The 19,741-nt window shown below is 39.0% G+C and overlaps 1 protein-coding gene across 4 annotated transcripts in view; it reads right to left on the bottom strand.

The window, feature by feature from the left end:
- Positions 1-295: 295 nt before the first annotated feature.
- Positions 296-19,741, bottom strand: part of LOC100497374 (receptor-interacting serine/threonine-protein kinase 4) — a 31,536-nt gene continuing 12,090 nt past the window's right edge. For 3 of the 4 annotated variants that reach the window (XM_004910744.4, XM_002934286.5, XM_031891450.1), the window contains exons 3-13: positions 17,315-17,633; positions 16,600-16,745; positions 12,503-12,552; positions 11,932-12,090; positions 10,135-10,217; positions 6,433-6,556; positions 5,956-6,071; positions 5,311-5,350; positions 4,921-4,970; positions 4,149-4,176; positions 296-811 (exon numbers count right to left, since the gene is read on the bottom strand). In XM_004910744.4, the coding sequence (XP_004910801.2) occupies positions 516-811; positions 4,149-4,176; positions 4,921-4,970; positions 5,311-5,350; positions 5,956-6,071; positions 6,433-6,556; positions 10,135-10,217; positions 11,932-12,090; positions 12,503-12,552; positions 16,600-16,745; positions 17,315-17,633 (1,411 nt within the window). In that variant the 3' untranslated portion in view covers positions 296-515. The remainder of the gene's footprint in view (positions 812-4,148; positions 4,177-4,920; positions 4,971-5,310; positions 5,351-5,955; positions 6,072-6,432; positions 6,557-10,134; positions 10,218-11,931; positions 12,091-12,502; positions 12,553-16,599; positions 16,746-17,314; positions 17,634-19,741) is intronic. The other variant, XM_031891452.1, reaches the window with a different exon arrangement.

Raw genomic sequence — 19,741 nt, 5'->3', positions numbered from 1 at the left:
CCAGCTTTCTATCTGATATGGAGAAATGATTTGATTTATATGATGTGCGTGCAGACCACATTTTCTGAATAAACCACATTTTCTGGTGCCACAATTATGTTCATGTATGGAATATTGATTCCTGGCGAAACGGCAAATATGAATTAAAAGGGATCATCATTATTAAGAAGAAAATGTAGTTTTATCTACTTGGATTCATTTATTCATTAATTATTCATGTTCACCTTTTAAAACAGAATAGTGGTATATATCAGATCAGAAGAGCACCTTCAGATGAATGTATTACACAAGATTATGGGGAAGGTTTATTCTTGCATTTGTCATCCTGAAATTGTTTTGCCATTAACCTGAATCACAGTAAAATGCAAATGCTAAAATGAATAAAAATGCTTTATAATATAGGACTGGCTTTGCGCAGAACAGATTGCGCAAGACTTTGGGATATACACAATAAGTCTGAAGTCTGTAGTGCTTGCTGGAAAAAACATGATCAAAGACAATGTGGAATCTCTGTTTCAGTGACCTGATTTGGTATTTGGATTTTCTTGACTTTTTTTCTGGATGTCAAGTTGGTCCTGAGCTTGTACGGGCTTTGTTATGGTAGTATGTGGGGGAAAGGGCTTGGAAAAATCCCGCCTTATGTTTGTCTGCTGGTAAGAAACATGGCCAGGCCTTTCTTGCTGTGGACTTTCATTTGTGCATGATGTGCATCTGAATGATGCTCCCCTACTTGCTCCAGAGTTCTCTGAAACCATAATGTTGTTGTCTCCAATTTGCACTCCATTGGTATTTTGAATAATAATATTAGAGCCTGGAAAAGAAATAATATATTTTTAAAGCACACACATTCCAATCACTGGCATGTGAATACAATACTGACAGATTTCCTGTTTCCACACAAAAACCTGTTAATATGCGACCCCTTTGTCATCACTTGCCTGTTCTGTTTTTGCAAGTAGTGTTTGTACTGGTTAATGTATATGATATCTTTGTGTATATGTATATGAATATGTAGGCACATTATATATAAAGAGAGTACTATGTCCAAGGGTAAATTTAAGTCACTAACGAAATGGTTGTTTTTTTCTATTTTAATGCTTATCAGTTGCAAAAACAGAAGTATGATGTCTAATATTCTTTACAAATAAAATAAGTTGGGAAATGTAAATGCCAGAGTGGCACAACAGAGAAAATAGATGGCGTGGCTATTGGGCTTGAAAGGAGGACAGGAGATTAAGATCCTGCTGTGGTGGATTACACAAAATGACACTGACATGTTTCTGCAGTGGAAAATGAAGTATAAATAGCCCTAGAGATGGTATTAGGTGGATTTGATTAAGGGAGATTCAAATGTCACCAGAATGGAATCAATTCAGGGAAGAATGGATGTTATTATATTATTCAGATAGAAGATAGAATGTGTGGACTAGGGGTTTAGTTAGTACAGGTGTAGGGGTTTACTAAAAATAGGCCCCACAGGATGGATACCCCTAGGACAGGCCCCAGGGAGGTAATGGTTAAGGGACACTGGGTATGGTCTGGGACAGCAATAGTTAATGGGGAGTATCCCTGTAGTTTGGGTTACAGCCACAGGGTGGTGCACAAGTTATATAAAGGGATGCAGCCATGTGCTGAGGGAGATTGAGTGTGGGGATTTCCTCTGGACAGAGGTGCTCCATTTAGTAGGGGTTAGAAAGCAGTTTCCATGTTATAGGACACTCTAGGAATGCCATGTAGAAAGTGGTAGAAAGAATGGGCCGACATTGCCCCTCCAGGAGTGTAGAGGGGTTAAGACCCCCCAGCATTACATTAGCTGGAAGATCAGGGCATACAGTGGTTAGGCAAGAGGGAGAGAGTCCCTATTAGATGGGAGATCCCTGATAAAGAGTGCCTGAGCGTGAGTACCGGGGGGGAGTCTTTGTGGAGGGTCTGCCTAGCGTGAGTACTGGGGAGAGCCCTATGAGAGGGCCTCTTGGCGAGAGTACCGGGGAGAACTCCTAGATAAGATCATCTGGGCAGGAGTACCGTGGGTACCCCTTTGAGAGAGTGGAGGAATGGTGGATGTGCCATGACTGCATGTATTACACTCCTGGAGAGGTCTGCCCAAATAAAAAATCCATCTGTTTCATCATATACCTCGGTGTTCAGCTTATTCATACCCAGGACCACTAACCAAGCCGGTAAGAAACTACCCCAGGGAGGGGTAATACTGCCGGGCATAGAGCGGATCCCCTGAGGGGTTGAACTACAGCATTAAGTTCCCAGGGTGGGAGTTGTAGTCCCACAGAATCATCCCTGGGTGGAGGCACGCCATTGCTGGGAAAACACCTGTCCCCCCAATAGTAAGCGGGGCTCAGGGCTCCTGTAGCGCCAAAGTGACACCAGGTATAGAATCTGTTACCCAGGAGGATATTTCTGTAATTTTAGTCACCATACCTTAGATCTGCTAAATATCATTTAAACATTAAATAAACCCAATAGGATTGTTTTGCCGCCAATATGAATTTATGCAGCTGCCATCAAGTACAAGGTACTGATTTATTTTTCAAGAGAACATAGAATTATTTGCTTATAATAGAGTATATGGGAGATGGCATATGGATCCCATACCAGTATGTGGATAGACAGAGCATAGGTTTTCAGGCTGTGGGGCTGCTTCTTTTAGTTGTGCTTTTGGTGTTATAACCAAAGGAGGGCTGTGACAGCTGCTTGCAAACTGGGGGCTCCAACTGTCTGAAAACCTCTGGAATAGAGTGAACAATGTATATGTCACAATGGAGGAAGAGAAATTATAATATGGAATAACTGGGGGGGGGGGGCTGGAATATACAATTGGAAGTTCAGACTGCTATGAAAGGGATAGGACTTCCCATCAAAGGGGTAAGGTTTGGGCAGACCAGGGACAGGGTTTATATGAATCTGGTGAAGTTTTGGTGAATCCGGGCCTGGCGAGGTTGGTGTATGGAGCCCCTTTATTCCTAACAGCAACCCTAAAAGAAGTGATACTAGAAGGTTCAGAAGGAAGTTGGAGACGCATGAATGCCACTCAGAATAACTAGAGGGTGAGTGAGACATTGCACACTGAATAGTGAAAGAGGGAGGTAGATATTTTACTCAAATTTGACAGATTAATGTATAATTTGTTGAATAAGAGGAACACTGACTAAATAAAACGACTTTAAGCTGTCACTCAGCTGAGTTTGATGAAAGCAAAAAAAGATAATTTCCCTTGAAGAAAAACTTATGATGTGGAAAATGCTGTCATGGTTTAAAATGAGGAAAGAAGGTTATATTTGCAAGATTGTGAAAAATACAAATTGTCTTGAGTTACTGCTAGGCATCTAGGGATTCCCATGTCACTGAATACAAGTGACCAGCTACCTGTGTGCATGATGTGTGGGTGGAAAAGCACAAAGGGAACTGAAAGAACAGAGGATTTAAAATAAATTGTGATGTGATAAAGATGAATAATTCAAATTCTCCCTGTTTGTACAAGGGATTTAGTGGTACATTGCAGGCAGGTGTCAAAAAGATTCTACATTTCAATAAAGGTAAAAATACTGAAATGAAATATCTTAATCTAAGGAAAAAGCCATTAGCAAAATATCCAGTAAAATGATAACTAATCAAAGTGCAGGTTTTAAAGAAATCTCGAATGTTGATCTTTTGCAAAGCCATGAAAAATCTCTGTTTAAAATGGTAGTTAAGTGGATAGCAATATTCTAAAGCTTTTTCATGGTTTTGAATTATTATTAGCTTTTTAGTACTGGAGCTCTCAAGCTTGGAATTCCAACTGCTATCTGTTTGCTAAGGATAAATTTCCGTAGACCCCAGAAAGTAGGTAGGAAGAGTGAATTGAATATGAACAGAAGAGGAACTGATTAAAAAGATAAGCAATAAAATATATGTATATAGATATATAATTATATGTGAAAATATGAATAACAATATATTTGAAGCCTCAAAGTCAATTTTTGTTTGGTTGCTGGGACCAGTTACTTAGGCAACCAGGTAGCACTTTTATTTGCGGGATGGAAATAGGTAGAATAGACAAAGGCAAAAGTTGCATAGTAAGGGTGCATTTAAAGGCTAGTTTGAATGTGAACCTCTTCTTGAACTTTTAGTCAAGTGAGTTAATTTCTGCTTACCATGGTTAGGGTATGGAGGGTTGAAATACTGAAAAAGGAAAGAAGGACACAGTACATTACTTTTCCATGCTTAGGTTGGTTTACACAATTCTACTTGCACTAAAATAATGCTAGCAGGATAAAGTTAGTATGCCACCGGGGTCATCATATATTAAAAGCACATGTAGCACTTAAGGATAAAGTAAGTTTCTTATGGAGACTCAAGCTGTGGCCACAGTTTCCTGAAACACTTGCTTTATTTGCAACCAGACCACTCATATGTCTCCTAGCCATAACCCATCTTCATTTAATGTTTAAGGATGTTTTTTGCACTTTGTTCTATTCTTGCCCCTACCTGTTCCATAACTTTAGTGCCATTCAAAAGTGCAAGTTAGGGAGTGTCAATAGATGCGTGACGCAAGAGGACCCTGTCCTTATCACCTGCCCAGTGCGGGCAGTAAGGAAAGAAACTGACCTTTGCCTCCTGACCTGTGCTTTGTTCCTTGTGCCAGATTTTCAGAACAGTGCAAGGGTCAACATTCCCTGGAGCGCAAGTCTTTGTTACATGCTCTAGAACTTGTGCCCCTTGGAGAAGTAAATGACCCCCTTAGTATTTAACATGTTCATTTATGGCATCCATAAAGTCTAGCTTATTGAGATGGTTTACAGTTATGAGGTATTAAGGTAAAGAAAAAAAATAATGAGGCAATATATATACTATTACATATATAGATACTATTAACATTGCAGATTATAACATTGTGTAGCACAAAGCTTTAAGTTAATTACATACCGATGGTCCATAGGAGCCTCTTGGGTAAATTGGATAATGAGGATAGTAGACTGAAACAGCAAAATAAAATAAGAAAACCACAGATAAGTCATGAATAGCATCTCTTTTTTCTGTGATAGTAAGTCCTACCTTGCTAGGGGCAATCTTTAAAGATTTTTGGGTTGACAGTGACATTGGTAGAAAAGAAGTTACTCTTGAAAATGGAAACCATTGAAAAGAAAAGTGGTGACCAAGAATAAAGATACCATTGCACAATGGAAGATATAGAGGGTAGATATTATAAAGAAACCCTGTACATATATACATATACTGTAGTTATAGATAAATATATGTGAGTAACACAGGACATTTGCTTGGTGAGAAGGAAGTGAAACGCTGGGCAGAACATACCTGGTCTGACAAAAGCACGATGAAATTTTTGTTCTGGTGCCTAAGTTAAAATGCGAGAAAGACAGAAAGTTGTATAATAAAAGCTCTGCAATACCATCCAACATACAAGGGGTAAAGTTTGAATTTAATTTATCTGCGATATTTCTAGAATAATTTGGCATTAAAACATAAACTGATTGTTTCCCCAACCAGACTGCGTTAGCCTACCTGCCCAGTGAGTAAAATAAATTTCATTGGATAGGTGCTGTTAAGTATGAGTTAATAGTTCTATACAGGGTGTTTAAGCCATGGTTAATCTGGGTAGGGATATCAGGCAACATGACATAAAGGTAACAGATACATACAATTACAGTTCCTTGCAGTATGCTGAGCTCTTTTTGGTTCACTTTCTGTGATTATTTGATGTCTTTCCCTTTCCATATAATATGCAGTGAAGTGCTCTTTAAATAAATAAAGATGATACAAAAATATACAGAAAAAATACCAAAGTACTGTATTTGTTATTAGAGTTGGTATGTTAAACTTGCCACTTCTCCACTTTGACAAAAATATGTCAGTCTTCATTAGAAATTTGGAGCAAAACTGGTTCAACATGTTTTTATGATATCTCTCTTGGCTGACAAGTGAGAAAAATTAAACACTTACCATTCCCCATAGAGGAAACCTGGAGGAGTGCTGGTGTGAATATCCCTGAGGCTGGGTTTGGTATTCAGTTTTATCTTCTCTTGTCATCACTGGCCTGTAGTTTTCAGGCTCTGCCACTATGATTAATGAGTAGAAAGGTAAAATGCCTCAGTAGAAATTAGTTAAAAAAATAAATGTTGAAGAAAGACATTTATGTGTATTTATTAAATAGTGAACTCATACTTTCACTCAGTGATAAATAAGCTTCTAAATATCCCATAGGAAAGAATGGAAAGTGAGTGATTTTTTTCTGTGGTGAGCTCTAATCTCACGTTTTGATAAATCTGCCCTATAATGATTGTAGATACACACCATTAATATATCATAAATCTCACATTTTGATAAATGTGCCCTGTGTGCAAGTGATTTGTATACTCTGGACCCATCTTACTATTATTTTTGATTAATGTAAAATTAGGTTTTATGATCCTTATTTACTTTGTGCAGGTGGCATCGCTTCAGTGAAGTGAAGTGTCTGGAATTTTCTAATTGCTTCTGACATATCAGTGCTAGCAGTCATTGTTGTGTTCCGAATGGATGGAGAATCTGTGGTTGATTTATTCTTAAGGATGAGAAAGACAACTGGTGAACAGGTGATTGGTTAATAAATGAGTATCAACACACTACTGGGCTGGCCAAGCCTTATAGGGAACCCCAACCTTTTCCACATGGTCAATCAGGGCATATATTTTTTCTTTTAAGAAAGACCAAAGATAATCAACTAGTACCTTTGTTGTATTTTTCATAGATATAATGTTTGAGTTATTTTCAAAGTAATGACAATTTAGATTGTACAGAATAGATGAAATAAAAATGGATGCTTTCAGCCGAAAATTACCAACCTCCTGCACTCATGGTGTCGAATACAAAACTCCACAGCCTCAAAATAGTCAATAAGTAGCCATGGTATTTTAAAAGTAGATACTCTATGTTGTAAATTTCCTCTCAAAACATTTACAGCAACACTATGGGGCTGATTTACTAATCCACGAATTCGAATCCGAATGGCAAAAAATTCGGATTGGAAACAAACTTTTTGCGACTTTTTCGTATTTTTTCATAGCTGTTACGACTTGCGCGAATTGTCGTGACTTTTTCGTAGCCGTTACGACTTGCTCGTATATTGTCGCGACTTTTTCGTATTGAGCACTCGTAAACAGCGGGCAAAACTTTCAGACTTAGCATGATTTTGGAAGCCTCCCATAGGACTCAATGGCACTCTGCAGCTCCAACCTGGCCCAAGGAAAGTCTCCCATAGGGCTCAATGGCACTCTGCAGCTCCAACCTGGCCCAAGGAAAGTCTCCCATAGGGCTCAATGGCACTCTGCAGCTCCAACCTGGCCCAAGGAAAGTCTCCCATAGGGCTCAATGGCACTCTGCAGCTCCAACCTGGCCCAAGTAAAGTCTCCCATAGGGCTCAATGGCACTCTGCAGCTCCAACCTGGCCCAAGGAAAGTCTCCCATAGGGCTCAATGGCACTCTGCAGCTCCAACCTGGCCCAAGGAAAGTCTCCCATAGGGCTCAATGGCACTCTGCAGCTCCAACCTGGCCCAAGGAAAGTCTCCCATAGGCTCAATGGCACTCTGCAGCTCTAACCTGGCCCAAGGAAAGTCTCCCATAGGGCTCAATGGCACTCTGCAGCTCCAACCCGGCCCAAGTAAAGTCTCCCATAGGGCTCAATGGCACTCTGCAGCTCCAACCTGGCCCAAGGAAAGTCTCCCATAGGGCTCAATGGCACTCTGCAGCTCCAACCTGACCCAAAGAAAGCCTCCCATAGGGCTCAATGGCACTCTGCAGCTCCAACCCGGCCCAAGGAAAGCCTCCCATAGGGCTCAATGGCACTCTGCAGCTCCAACCCGGCCCAAGGAAAGCCTCCCATAGGGCTCAATGGCACTCTGCAGCTCCAACCCGGCCCAAGGAAAGTCTCCCATAGGCTCAATGGCACTCTGCAGCTCCAACCCGGCCCAAGGAAAGCCTCCCATAGGGCTCAATGGCACTCTGCAGCTCCAACCTGACCCAAAGAAAGCCTCCCATAGGGCTCAATGGCACTCTGCAGCTCCAACCCGGCCCAAGGAAAGCCTCCCATAGGGCTCAATGGCACTCTGCAGCTCCAACCCGGCCCAAGGAAAGCCTCCCATAGGGCTCAATGGCACTCTGCAGCTCCAACCCGGCCCAAGGAAAGTCTCCCATAGGCTCAATGGCACTCTGCAGCTCCAACCCGGCCCAAGGAAAGCCTCCCATAGGGCTCAATGGCACTCTGCAGCTCCAACCCGGCCCAAGGAAAGCCTCCCATAGGGCTCAATGGCACTCTGCAGCTCCAACCTGGCCCAAGGAAAGCCTCCCATAGGGCTCAATGGCACTCTGCAGCTCCAACCTGGCCCAAGGAAAGTCTCCCATAGGGCTCAATGGCACTCTGCAGCTCCAACCTGGCCCAAGGAAAGTCTCCCATAGGCTCAATGGCACTCTGCAGCTCTAACCTGGCCCAAGGAAAGTCTCCCATAGGGCTCAATGGCACTCTGCAGCTCCAACCCGGCCCAAGTAAAGTCTCCCATAGGGCTCAATGGCACTCTGCAGCTCCAACCTGGCCCAAGGAAAGTCTCCCATAGGGCTCAATGGCACTCTGCAGCTCCAACCTGACCCAAAGAAAGCCTCCCATAGGGCTCAATGGCACTCTGCAGCTCCAACCCGGCCCAAGGAAAGCCTCCCATAGGGCTCAATGGCACTCTGCAGCTCCAACCTGGCCCAAGGAAAGCCTCCCATAGGGCTCAATGGCACTCTGCAGCTCCAACCCGGCCCAAGGAAAGTCTCCCATAGGCTCAATGGCACTCTGCAGCTCCAACCCGGCCCAAGGAAAGCCTCCCATAGGGCTCAATGGCACTCTGCAGCTCCAACCCGGCCCAAGGAAAGCCTCCCATAGGGCTCAATGGCACTCTGCAGCTCCAACCCGGCCCAAGGAAAGCCTCCCATAGGGCTCAATGGCACTCTGCAGCTCCAACCCGGCCCAAGGAAAGCCTCCCATAGGGCTCAATGGCACTCTGCAGCTCCAACCCGGCCCAAGGAAAGTCTCCCATAGGCTCAATGGCACTCTGCAGCTCCAACCTGGCCCAAGGAAAGTCTCCCATAGGGCTCAATGGCACTCTGCAGCTCCAACCTGGCCCAAGGAAAGTCACGATACTGAAGCTTGAATGAATCCGAAACTTTCGTACTTGGTGCGATGGCTACAAAAAAGTCGTAATTCGCGAAAGTCGTAACGCTACGAAAAAGTAGCGACAAGTTGCGAAAAAGTCGTAACGGCTACGAAAAAGTCGTGACAATTTACGAAAAAAAACCGCAAAATACCGATGATTACGAAAAAAGCACATTCGGACGCTTTTCGGACATTTGTGGATTAGTAAATGTGCCCCTATGGGTCAGATTTATCAAAATGTGAGATTAGAGCTTAATACATAAACACTCAACCACAATCTATTCATTCCTATGGGGTTTCTAGATGCATATTTATGAAAAGCTGAGTTCTAACTTTCACATATTGATAAATACACTTCTAAATTTACCCTAGGAATGAATAGAAAGTGGGTATTAAGCTCATGTATTAAGCTCTAAACTCACATTTTGATAAATCTGCCCCTGACACTTGTTAAGCACTTAGGGGCAGATATAGCAAAGTGTGAAATTAGAGCTTTCATCACTCTCTATCATTCCTATGGGATTTTTAGAGGAGTAGTTACCAATGGGTTAAAGTTAGAGCTCACCATTTGATAACTATGCCGCAAAACATCCCATAAAAATAAATAAAGGGTGGTGGAATTTTTCTGTGATAACCTCTAATTTCACACTTTGATAAATCTACCTCTTTATCTTTTTGAAGAATATTAAGACCACTGCAGACCAGACTCATGTGCCCCAATTTTGCTCTTTGCCACGTTATGGTAGGCTTTGCCTGTGGTGGTTTTCAGTTTCAGCTGGCAGCATTGGTATATTTAAATTGTGATTTAATCCCAGCACCTTCCAGACACCAATTTATTTTCAATTACCTACTGAACACACATTCTTTTATGTCAGGAACCAAATGCTGCAATTATATTATAAATAAATTTAGTAGTATCACATAAAAGTAAACTCAGCACTGCTTATACCTACCATGTTATCTTGTACTTGTCTTACTGAATCCAAGATCTTGTTTTTATGTGCTAAGCAAAATATCTCCCAGCTGTTACAGCATTCTGCAATAGAAATGTATGTGGAGAACATGCAAGTTGTGCAGCATCAGACAAGGCATCATTCCTCTGTACATAAACTTGTAGAGGGAGATTTATAAAGAAATATTTCTCAGGGTGGTATTACTACTGAGTTTCATCTCCAGCTTACATATCTATTTTTGGGTCCCATTCATTAAACCACGATTTTTGGTTGTTCACGATTGAAAAAAAAATTCGGAGTAACCAAGATAATTTCTGATGTTCGAAAATGTCACCAAAATTCTTTTCTCAGTTGTACGAAAATATTGTGGTTGCGATCTGAAAGGATCCGAAAGATCGCAAACAACTTGAAAACCTTTCTGACTTAGAAACCTTCAATGCATTATTTTGGAAGCCTTCCATAGGACTCAATAGTACTCTGCAGCTCTAACCTGGCCAAAACATAGTCACCAAAGCTTGAATGAATTCCGAAATGTTCGTTGTGAAAAATGCGACTTTTTCGTGGAAGTTAACAAAGACCACAAAAATTTAAATTTTAGCACAAATATCGTGGACATAACGAAAAGTTCTATAAATTAGAAAAAATATGTTTTTTTCTCAAAAAAAAATGGTGCTTTCATGAATGGACCCCATAGTGTCAGGGGCACAGTTGCAGAAATATGAACCTAAGGTATAGGGTATGTACTAGGCATAACAGATTACAATTTGTTATTATTGCATAAAGGGGTAATTTCTTCAGTAAAACAACAACTTCCTCTCCTAGGCTTTATGGACCCTTACACATGGTAGTGATGGGGGAACAGAATTAGTTTCTGGGGTTTGAGGTAACTATTCCACCCCTATTGAACAGTTTAATAACCCACCTCCTGCTAAAGGGATCCCCACCATGTTCATGTCAACCTACCTCCTTCCATAGTGTCAAAGTAATGAGTCCTATTGATAACCTACTGTGCAATTTAATTTACTGATACTCCAAATGCATTTATAATGGAGCCTAAGAACAATCAGCATGTACCCCAAAGGGTATGCAGAGAGGTGTTCAGATATATAATCATCAAGATTACAAAGCTTTAAAAGAATACTGTCACAGGAAAACATTTTTTTTAAAAAAAAAAAAACACATCAGCTAATAGAGCTTCTCCATCAGAATCCTGCAGTGAGCTCTGTTTTTCAAAAACGCAAACAGAATTTTTTATATTTAATTTTAAAATTTCACATGAGTGATATCACCCCCCCTCCCTCTCCCCCCCAGCAGCCAATCAGCAGGACAATGGGAAGGTAGCAAATCAGCAGTTCCTAGTAGATATGAGAATAGCACCCAATAGTAAGAAATCCAAGTCAGGCTTGGGACTCCAGTTACATGGGAGTAGGAGAAACAATAGGTTATCTGAAAGCAGTTCTAATGTGTAGCACTGGCTCCTACTGAAAGCTCAGACTCAGGCACAATGCTCTGAGATGGCTGCACACCAATATTACAACTAAAATAAAATACATATATACAGTATGTTGGTTCAAGAATAAAACTTTAAATAGTAGAGTGAATTATTTGCTATGCAAACAGTTTCATTAAGAAATAAAATGGACCATAAAAATCATGACAGAATCCCTTTATGTTACAAAATTCACACTAAATTCTAATGAAGAGAACCCTATATTTTGAATAGCATTTTAGTTTCGATCCAGTGTCTGTCTGGCTCAGTTTTGCAGATGTCATTTCTTGTGATAACCCTGTGCCCACCTGTAAATGAAGGTCTCTTGGATGGGTTGGGCTGCCAGCAGCAATGGGTAAGCCTAATTGCCTCCTTAAGACATGCAACAGAATATTCTTCCTCCAGGGACCTAAGACAGGGCCTGTCCCCTTCGCAGACACGTTGTCTTATCAATGTAGAATTTGTAACTGTTTAAGAGTAAACATCTGGTTAGCATTCTGCAGAATTACTAACATTAAAAATGAAAATCCTCTGTTTATACCTGTATAATGTCATTTACTCTGTAGTTTTTGAACACAGTAAAATTACATCCTCCATTTTTGCTTTTGCAAACTGCATATTTCAGTGTTATATATATCTTATTTTTTTGCATAATATTTTATTAAAAAAAAATCTGCCTTTCAGTACTTTGAGTACTTTAAAATTAGAAATATCATAGAGAACAGAATTTCAGTATATGATTTGTAATTCAGTAAAATAAGACAGTTCCACTGGACGATCTAAGTATATTATTCCTATTCTGTGCAATCTATGCATTTATTCAGGAGAGCAGAGCATCGTGCCAGGTGTTATTTGCATATTTCATTAAAAGTGACCTACTTCGATATGGCTCCTCTTCCGTTAGTACTACAGTAGTTAAGATGGCAAAGCTAAATATTGGAAAACATATGGAGAGAGAGAAGCAGAATGACAGAAATGAGTACGTGAAGAGGAACATAATGAGATAAAAATGATCAAGCGCAATCAATGTATTGTTCAAATACTCTGGATGCAGCTACAGTATAAAAAAAATAGCATAAACCTGTCAAGTTTATAAAGTATTGGTAACCACTGGCAAGTGTGCAGGGCTAAAGCACTAAAAAACACTGCTGATTTCCCATGCTTGGGAAAGCCTTAAAGCAAATCTTACTTGCATCATGTATTGACACTATGTTGACACATCTGCTTAGACCAATGTTTATTCTACCCCATATCTCCTATGGTAAAAGGCATTTTATAAAGTCTGGGGCAAACGCAGCTGGACACTGGAAGGTACAGTTGACCCCCCTCCCCCTTAGTAGTTGCATTGCAGACACTAATTAGGACTGATATTTTCTGGTATACAAAGTAAGAAGTGACTTGGGGTGAGTGATCCTGCTTATTATATGTTTATTTATATATTGTTTTGATGGGAATAACACAGTAAGTGGTGATATGGACAAAAGAGTTTTTAGCCCCCCAGGGGAATCAAGTTTACAGCTGAATGTTTAAAACAGAGACTGTCTTTTTGGAAAAGTTGGAACAGGCCATTCCCTCATACAAAGTATGTACATCGTAAAATAGAACACATGATGTGGAAAGAAATAAGATTGCAGTGGGATGTGTGTTTCTCTGAAAATTATATTAGTAAGCAAATGCAAAAGTGTCCTGTTTTCTCTAACATGTCCTCTGCATTTTCTATCCATGGAATTATATTCTGCTACAATGTTCCTTTACATTAATGCAATTAATTATTGACCATAATAAAGAATTACGTGAGCAATTACAGTGAGTGAGTGAGTAATAGATATCACAAGATACAAAGACGATGGATGTACAGAATGGGGATTGCATATGATTGATGGGAATTATATAAAGCAATGCTGAAGACATATTAATGATTGATTGAAGCATGACTTAATTGATAATATTAATGATAAGATTAATGTTGAGACTCTTGAAAATAAATAACACTTTGTGGACATTTTAATTAATACTAATAGTTATTTTATGAATGTAATAAATTTTCCTTGATTAACGTGTCTATGTCATTCAGGAGCACTAATACTGGAGTCTTAAAAACAACAACTATGCTGATTGGTATAATTCTAGATGTATTGCATTTGTCAGCTTGCCAGACTGAAAGGCAGTATGTTGGTAAGGCACTTATTCCTGCTGGGGTATGCTTTGTAGAGCATCTTTTGCCCATGCTCTGATGAGACATGCCAATATTTCACAAATGGGCATTCAATATGTTTTAGTCAATAGAAAATGTCTGAAACTGGACAAGAAATTGGAAAAAATAGAAGTTTAGGGGACATATAAGTTAAAAACTATAGAGAGTTGGGGGGGGGTCCTTAAACTGTGAATTCGTACTTTTCTGTTATATTTGATATTAAAGCGGACCTGTCACCTTAAGAAATAATTCCAAATTGTTTTCTATTGTGGTTGTCAAGCAAAATAAACTTTATTTACACTATATAAATTATTTTAATCTTAGTTTCTTCAGCCTTGGAATTCACAATTGCAGCAAGCAGGCAGGGGCCATTTTGTGGACACTGTTATCAAAGCAGGCATTGCATCCTGCCAATATCTTGTTTCTGTGCCAGTATGGGGGACCCAATACCCATGTCCATGCACTGGTTACAAAATTACATGGTGAGGAGGGAGGGGGAATGTGAGGAGTGCAGCAACATCTAAAAAGTTCTGAATTGAAAGTGAAAGTAACTGTCTGCCACACCTCTATGCCTAAGGCATAGAGGCGGAGAGGCGGGGCAGGCAATATATGACTGACAGCTTGGATTTTTAAATGCCTTTATAATGGATATGGATGTGGTAATAAAAAAATGATTTTGGATTTCATGTTTAATTTGAAAAGGGCTTTTATTGTACAGCTTTTTATGTCTGGGTGACAGGTCCACTTTAAAGTCATTTCTCATATATTATATTTGTTCTAAAAAAGGGGGGTTCTGTCATGTTCTTTCACACAGTCCTTTAGACAACAGTTTATATTGCCTACATAATATTGACACAATTTAAATTAGATTAGCATGTATATGTAAATTTTTCAAGTGTATATATACAGGTATAGGACCCATTATCCAGAATGCTCGGGACCAAGGGTATTCCGGATAAGGGGTCTTTCCATAATTTGGATCTCCATACCTTAATTCTACTAAAAAATCAATAAAACAGTAATTAAACCCAATAGGATTGTTTTGCATCCAATAAGGATTATTTATATCTTAGTTGGGATCAAGTACAAGGTACTGTTTTATTTCTACAGAGAAAAGGGGAATCATTTTTAAAAATTAGAATTATTTGCTTATAATGGAGTCTATGGGAGACAGCCTTTATGTAATTTGGAGCTTTCTGGATAATGGGTTTCCGGATAAGGGATCCCATACCTGTATATATCTATTCTGTATATATATACACTTAAAAAATTTACATATACATGCTAATGTAATTTAAATAGAGAAATTGTGTCTATTATATGTCAATATTATATATATATATATATTTTTTTTAACACGTTTTATAGGTATGTGCATTTAAGACATTAGCCTTTCACACATAAGGGTTGATTCACTAAGGTGCATTAAAACGAGCGCTATTTATAGCATGCGTTAAAAATTTTATTGCGTCTTAACGCACGATTCACTAAAAGGATACTTACATTAATTTAGACGCGATGCTGTTTGCGTTATTTAAGTTGCGAAGACTATTTTCGTGCGCTATTTGACGCAACGCGCACAAATTGTCACCGCGTGCGAAAAGACGCACGCCATATTAGCCCTACACGGAATTACTTTCGGAAAACTACTGTTCTGAAAATGCCCATTTCCCTGCAAACTGGCGGCTGCATTACTCTAGGGCCAACACAGACTTGAATAAATCACACTGCAAAGTCCATATTGTGTTGCCAAAAGCTCACGAACTGTACTTTTCTATAATTACCGCCTGCCTCAAGTAGGTGTTATTTTTTGACTAATGCGATATTTAGCTCGTCTAAGTGTTTGTGAATCATGCGTTAGTATTATTTCTGCGCATGTGATAATACTTTAGCGAATCGTGCGTTTTTTTCCATGTCAATTTTAACTCAAAAAAAATGTGATAACGCTTATCACACTTTTAGTGAATAAACCCTATAATCTTTAATACTATACTATTATATATATAAATATATACAGGTATATATATATACAGTATACCTTTAATACATATGTCTTTAACATGTCACACCTATGCCTGTATGTTTTTAACATGGATGCCTTTAATACATATGCCTTTTATACTTACGCCTTTAACACTTATATTATTAACACATATGCCTTTAATGCACATGTCTTTAAGAATTTTAAAGGGTGGAGTTTTGCTCTATGCAAGAGGGGTTGGGCCTAGAAATGCATCAGACATTTCTGCACCACTTTTGTGATGTTATCCCTCGTTTTATCCTAAATATAGTGAATTTTTAAGGAACATATTGAATGTGCATTGAGGTATTTTAGTCACATGAATTAGATGTGTACTAACTAGCATTAACTAGCATAGATCACCTGCTACTATTATATCAGCAAAGGGGAAAGATCAGGGTATTCATTTTTTCATATTTCATATGCTATTCACATAAATGTATGTGCTGAAGTAACGGCTCTGTCGGGTTCTTCTGTTTTTTTACTCTGCTGAGCCTTTCATTGGTGTGGGGTACTTGTATCATTGTTGGAATGTAACTGATATATTATTAAGTCCTTTCAAAAAATAAGATGCAAGCATCTCTGTGTATTGTTCAACCTCTGCCTAAAGAATGGTAACTAACATATTTTCCCCTGCACCCCAAACAGCAAAGGTTGGTGCCAAGTGCACATAAACGTTGCCATGCATAGCATATACAAATGATTTTTTGGCTCTAGGATATTAGTGCATAAATTTGCATGGGATAAAAATAAGTACTTTACCTGTAGATATCGGTTGATGTGCTTGGTCTGTAATTTGCCTGAAATGCCTCTGGTGGCATATACTCTGGTGTTCCTCCATCTTCTTCTAATTCCGACCCACGAGTAGAGGTGGTTCGAATAAACCTAGATAACCCAAAGTCTGTAATCTGTAAATAAAGCAATATGGAGGTTATGTAATAAAAGGAACTTATGTTTGCCCAGGAGCAGTAACCCATAGCAACCACTCAGCAGTAAGCATTTACCATTCACCTGTTTAAAAGCAATCATCTTGTTGGCTGCTATTGGTTACTGCTCCTGGGCAAACTTGGTGCCTTACATATAGGTTTTAGTTGGCTATACAGAAGCAGATTTTTGATCTGTTCAGTTAATGAACTCAAAAAATGCAAAAATATTTGAACTACCCAAGGATATTTTATGTCGGGAACATATTTTAAACATTAAACATATGCACAGAGATGGCCATATAGCAATGCCCAAAGATCATGAACATTTGCTACAAGTTGGACTCCTTTAAGGATCAATACTGATTTATAAAGTGTCATGTAAAGATTAACTCATTAATTAAAAATGCATCTTTATTTAGCACATCATTCAGCTTTAAATTCAAATAGCCATAAGAATTCTGTATTTAATTTCACAGCAGAAAAGAATATTAAATGCATATTATGTTCTCCCTTTAAATCTGTGATGTAGTTATTGACAGGATAACACTCACCTTTACATTCATTTCAGGATTTAAAAGGACATTCTTTGGTTTGAGGTCCAGGTGCAAAAGTGGTGGACAGAGGGAGTGCAGCCAATTCATGCCAAGTGCCACCTGATGAATGATACGGAATTTCAGAGCCCATGGAATGGGTTTGTAACAGGAAATTAGTTTATCTAGACATCCATTCTCCATGTACTCCATCACAATACCGCGACACATATCTGTTTCCTTCACAATCCCATACAAGGTGATCACATAAGGACTTGGAGAGGCAACAGCCATCTTTTTGGCCTCAGACAGAAGTTCCTCCAGCCCCCGAGATACATCCCTGGTCAAAAGGGATGCAATAAAAATGACTTATGAATAGAAAGCAGCATTGATCAAGGTAACCAAGTTTAGGAGGATACAACGGTGGTCAAAGGAACAACATATACATCATATCAGCAATGCATGATTCCAGGGATCTAATTAAGCAATTAAAATAACAGACATCAACAGGCTAATAATCACATGAAAAGGGCATGGTGGCTTTTGCTGGCAGGGCTCTAAAATTCACATGTCATACGCTGCATCTTGGGAGCTAAAAAGCATCATGTGAATTATCCATAAAGACAAAGAAAACCTTCTATTATGAATTGTTCTGGTGAGCAGTTATAATATATACATAGTCCTGGTTACACATTACAGTGGTGTTTAATTAAAGTATTCACGGCAGCAGCCATTATATATATTCTTTTTCTCATTGATCTGCACCATATATTTTTTTTTTTTTGTTTTGTTTTCCATGCGCTTCCATCAACTGTTTTGTACACAAAGAAAACCTTCATGAATACAGAAATGATATTTTCTAGTGATGATAAAAAATAAAATCAATATAATTATTCTGAGAGGGTGGGTTAGCTCTTTTGATTCTGATGTTATAAGTGGCATGCAAGTATATGAGTGATGTTTCTGAGGATATGACTATTTTATATACAAAGCCCAAAAAAGATACTTGGACTTCCAGGTCTTCTGTAAACCACTTGTAAATAAATGAAAATTGTTTCCATTTTTACACGCTGCCCTATACTATTTAAATAAAGGGCCTGAAATGCCATGTCCTAAGCCACCAAATACCTCCAGATCTCTATTGCCATAAATATAGAAAATGTCTTTGGCTCTTCCATAGAATATACTGTACAGAGAGACATTTCAAATGAAAAACTTCATGTTTGCACACCCACAGTTAGGTCATAATGAGCATCACCCACACACAAATACAAACAGTCTAGAAATTTAGTTTTCACCAAGCAACTTTTGTAAAGAATATGATATTTTTCTAGATGTGACAGCACTCTGACACCTGAACTACAGCTATAACAGCACAGATCCCAAATGCCAGGAAACTTGTCAATTAACAGCACAAACTGATAGACAAGACTGTTTCAGTCCTATTAGGTTTCTTTTTTTAAGACCCAAATTTGACTTTTGGGTAAGAGAGGCTTTGATGGCTTCTGTGAGGCTGAAAATAAAAGAGACACTTTCAACTTTTTGGTTAAATAAGGAAAATCCTTTTTAAGCAATCTTTGGTTGGCTGTAAGCTAAAAAAATATTCTGTAACTCTTTCAAAACACACAATGTGACTTGCAAAATCTAGATACTGCATGTCAAATTTCTCTTATTCTTTTGGCTCTTTTTACACTTCAATCATAAAATTGTGCAGCACTGCATTTCCTAGTAGCGTTTTATAAATAAAGTTATACATACATATGTCTGCATATATATATATACAGCCAATGTACCTACTTTTCTGTGATGAAGTCTTGCTTGGCCCTATACGATCTGACTTTTGGCCACAATACTCCACAGAAACTGCTCCTGGCTTACCAATGACCTGTTATCCATAAAGCCAAAATACATTTCTAATACTTATATCTGTCTATGCAGCTTTTAACATCATGTATCCTCTTCCAGGCATTCTACTGGATTCCACTTCCAGTCCATATTAACCTTTGTCCTACTTTCTCTCTTACCTATTAAGTATCTTCTACTATTGTATCTCTGTCTGTTGGATTTCTTCTACTTTTCTCCCCCACCCACCCCTCTTGAATGCAGCACTGCTGAATGCAGACAGCATTGTATTGAAGCTGCATATGTCTGTGCTCCCAAATGGAGAACATGGGGTATGTGGCAATTTTGGAAAAGAGGAAGGCAGAGTGCAAAGTACAAAACAGATGCATTGCATCTCACTTTATAGAGCAGTATTTGTATGTAACTGGTTGACTGTTGTATACACACTTCTGTTGTGTAGCTATATATACATATGGTGGTATTTTATCCTTATGCTACAGTGTTTCAGAGGACCTTCTGGTCACCCTAGAGAAGACATGGAAAGGCATGCCACTGAAAATATTAATTATGTTGTTTACATAAATATTTAAGCTGAATAGAAATAGA

Source organism: Xenopus tropicalis, chromosome 1 (assembly GCF_000004195.4).
Source record: "Xenopus tropicalis strain Nigerian chromosome 1, UCB_Xtro_10.0, whole genome shotgun sequence".
Lineage (NCBI taxonomy): Eukaryota > Metazoa > Chordata > Amphibia > Anura > Pipidae > Xenopus > Xenopus tropicalis.
Note: the sequence above shows the minus strand (reverse complement) of the source record. Positions and strands in the feature narration are given on the sequence as shown.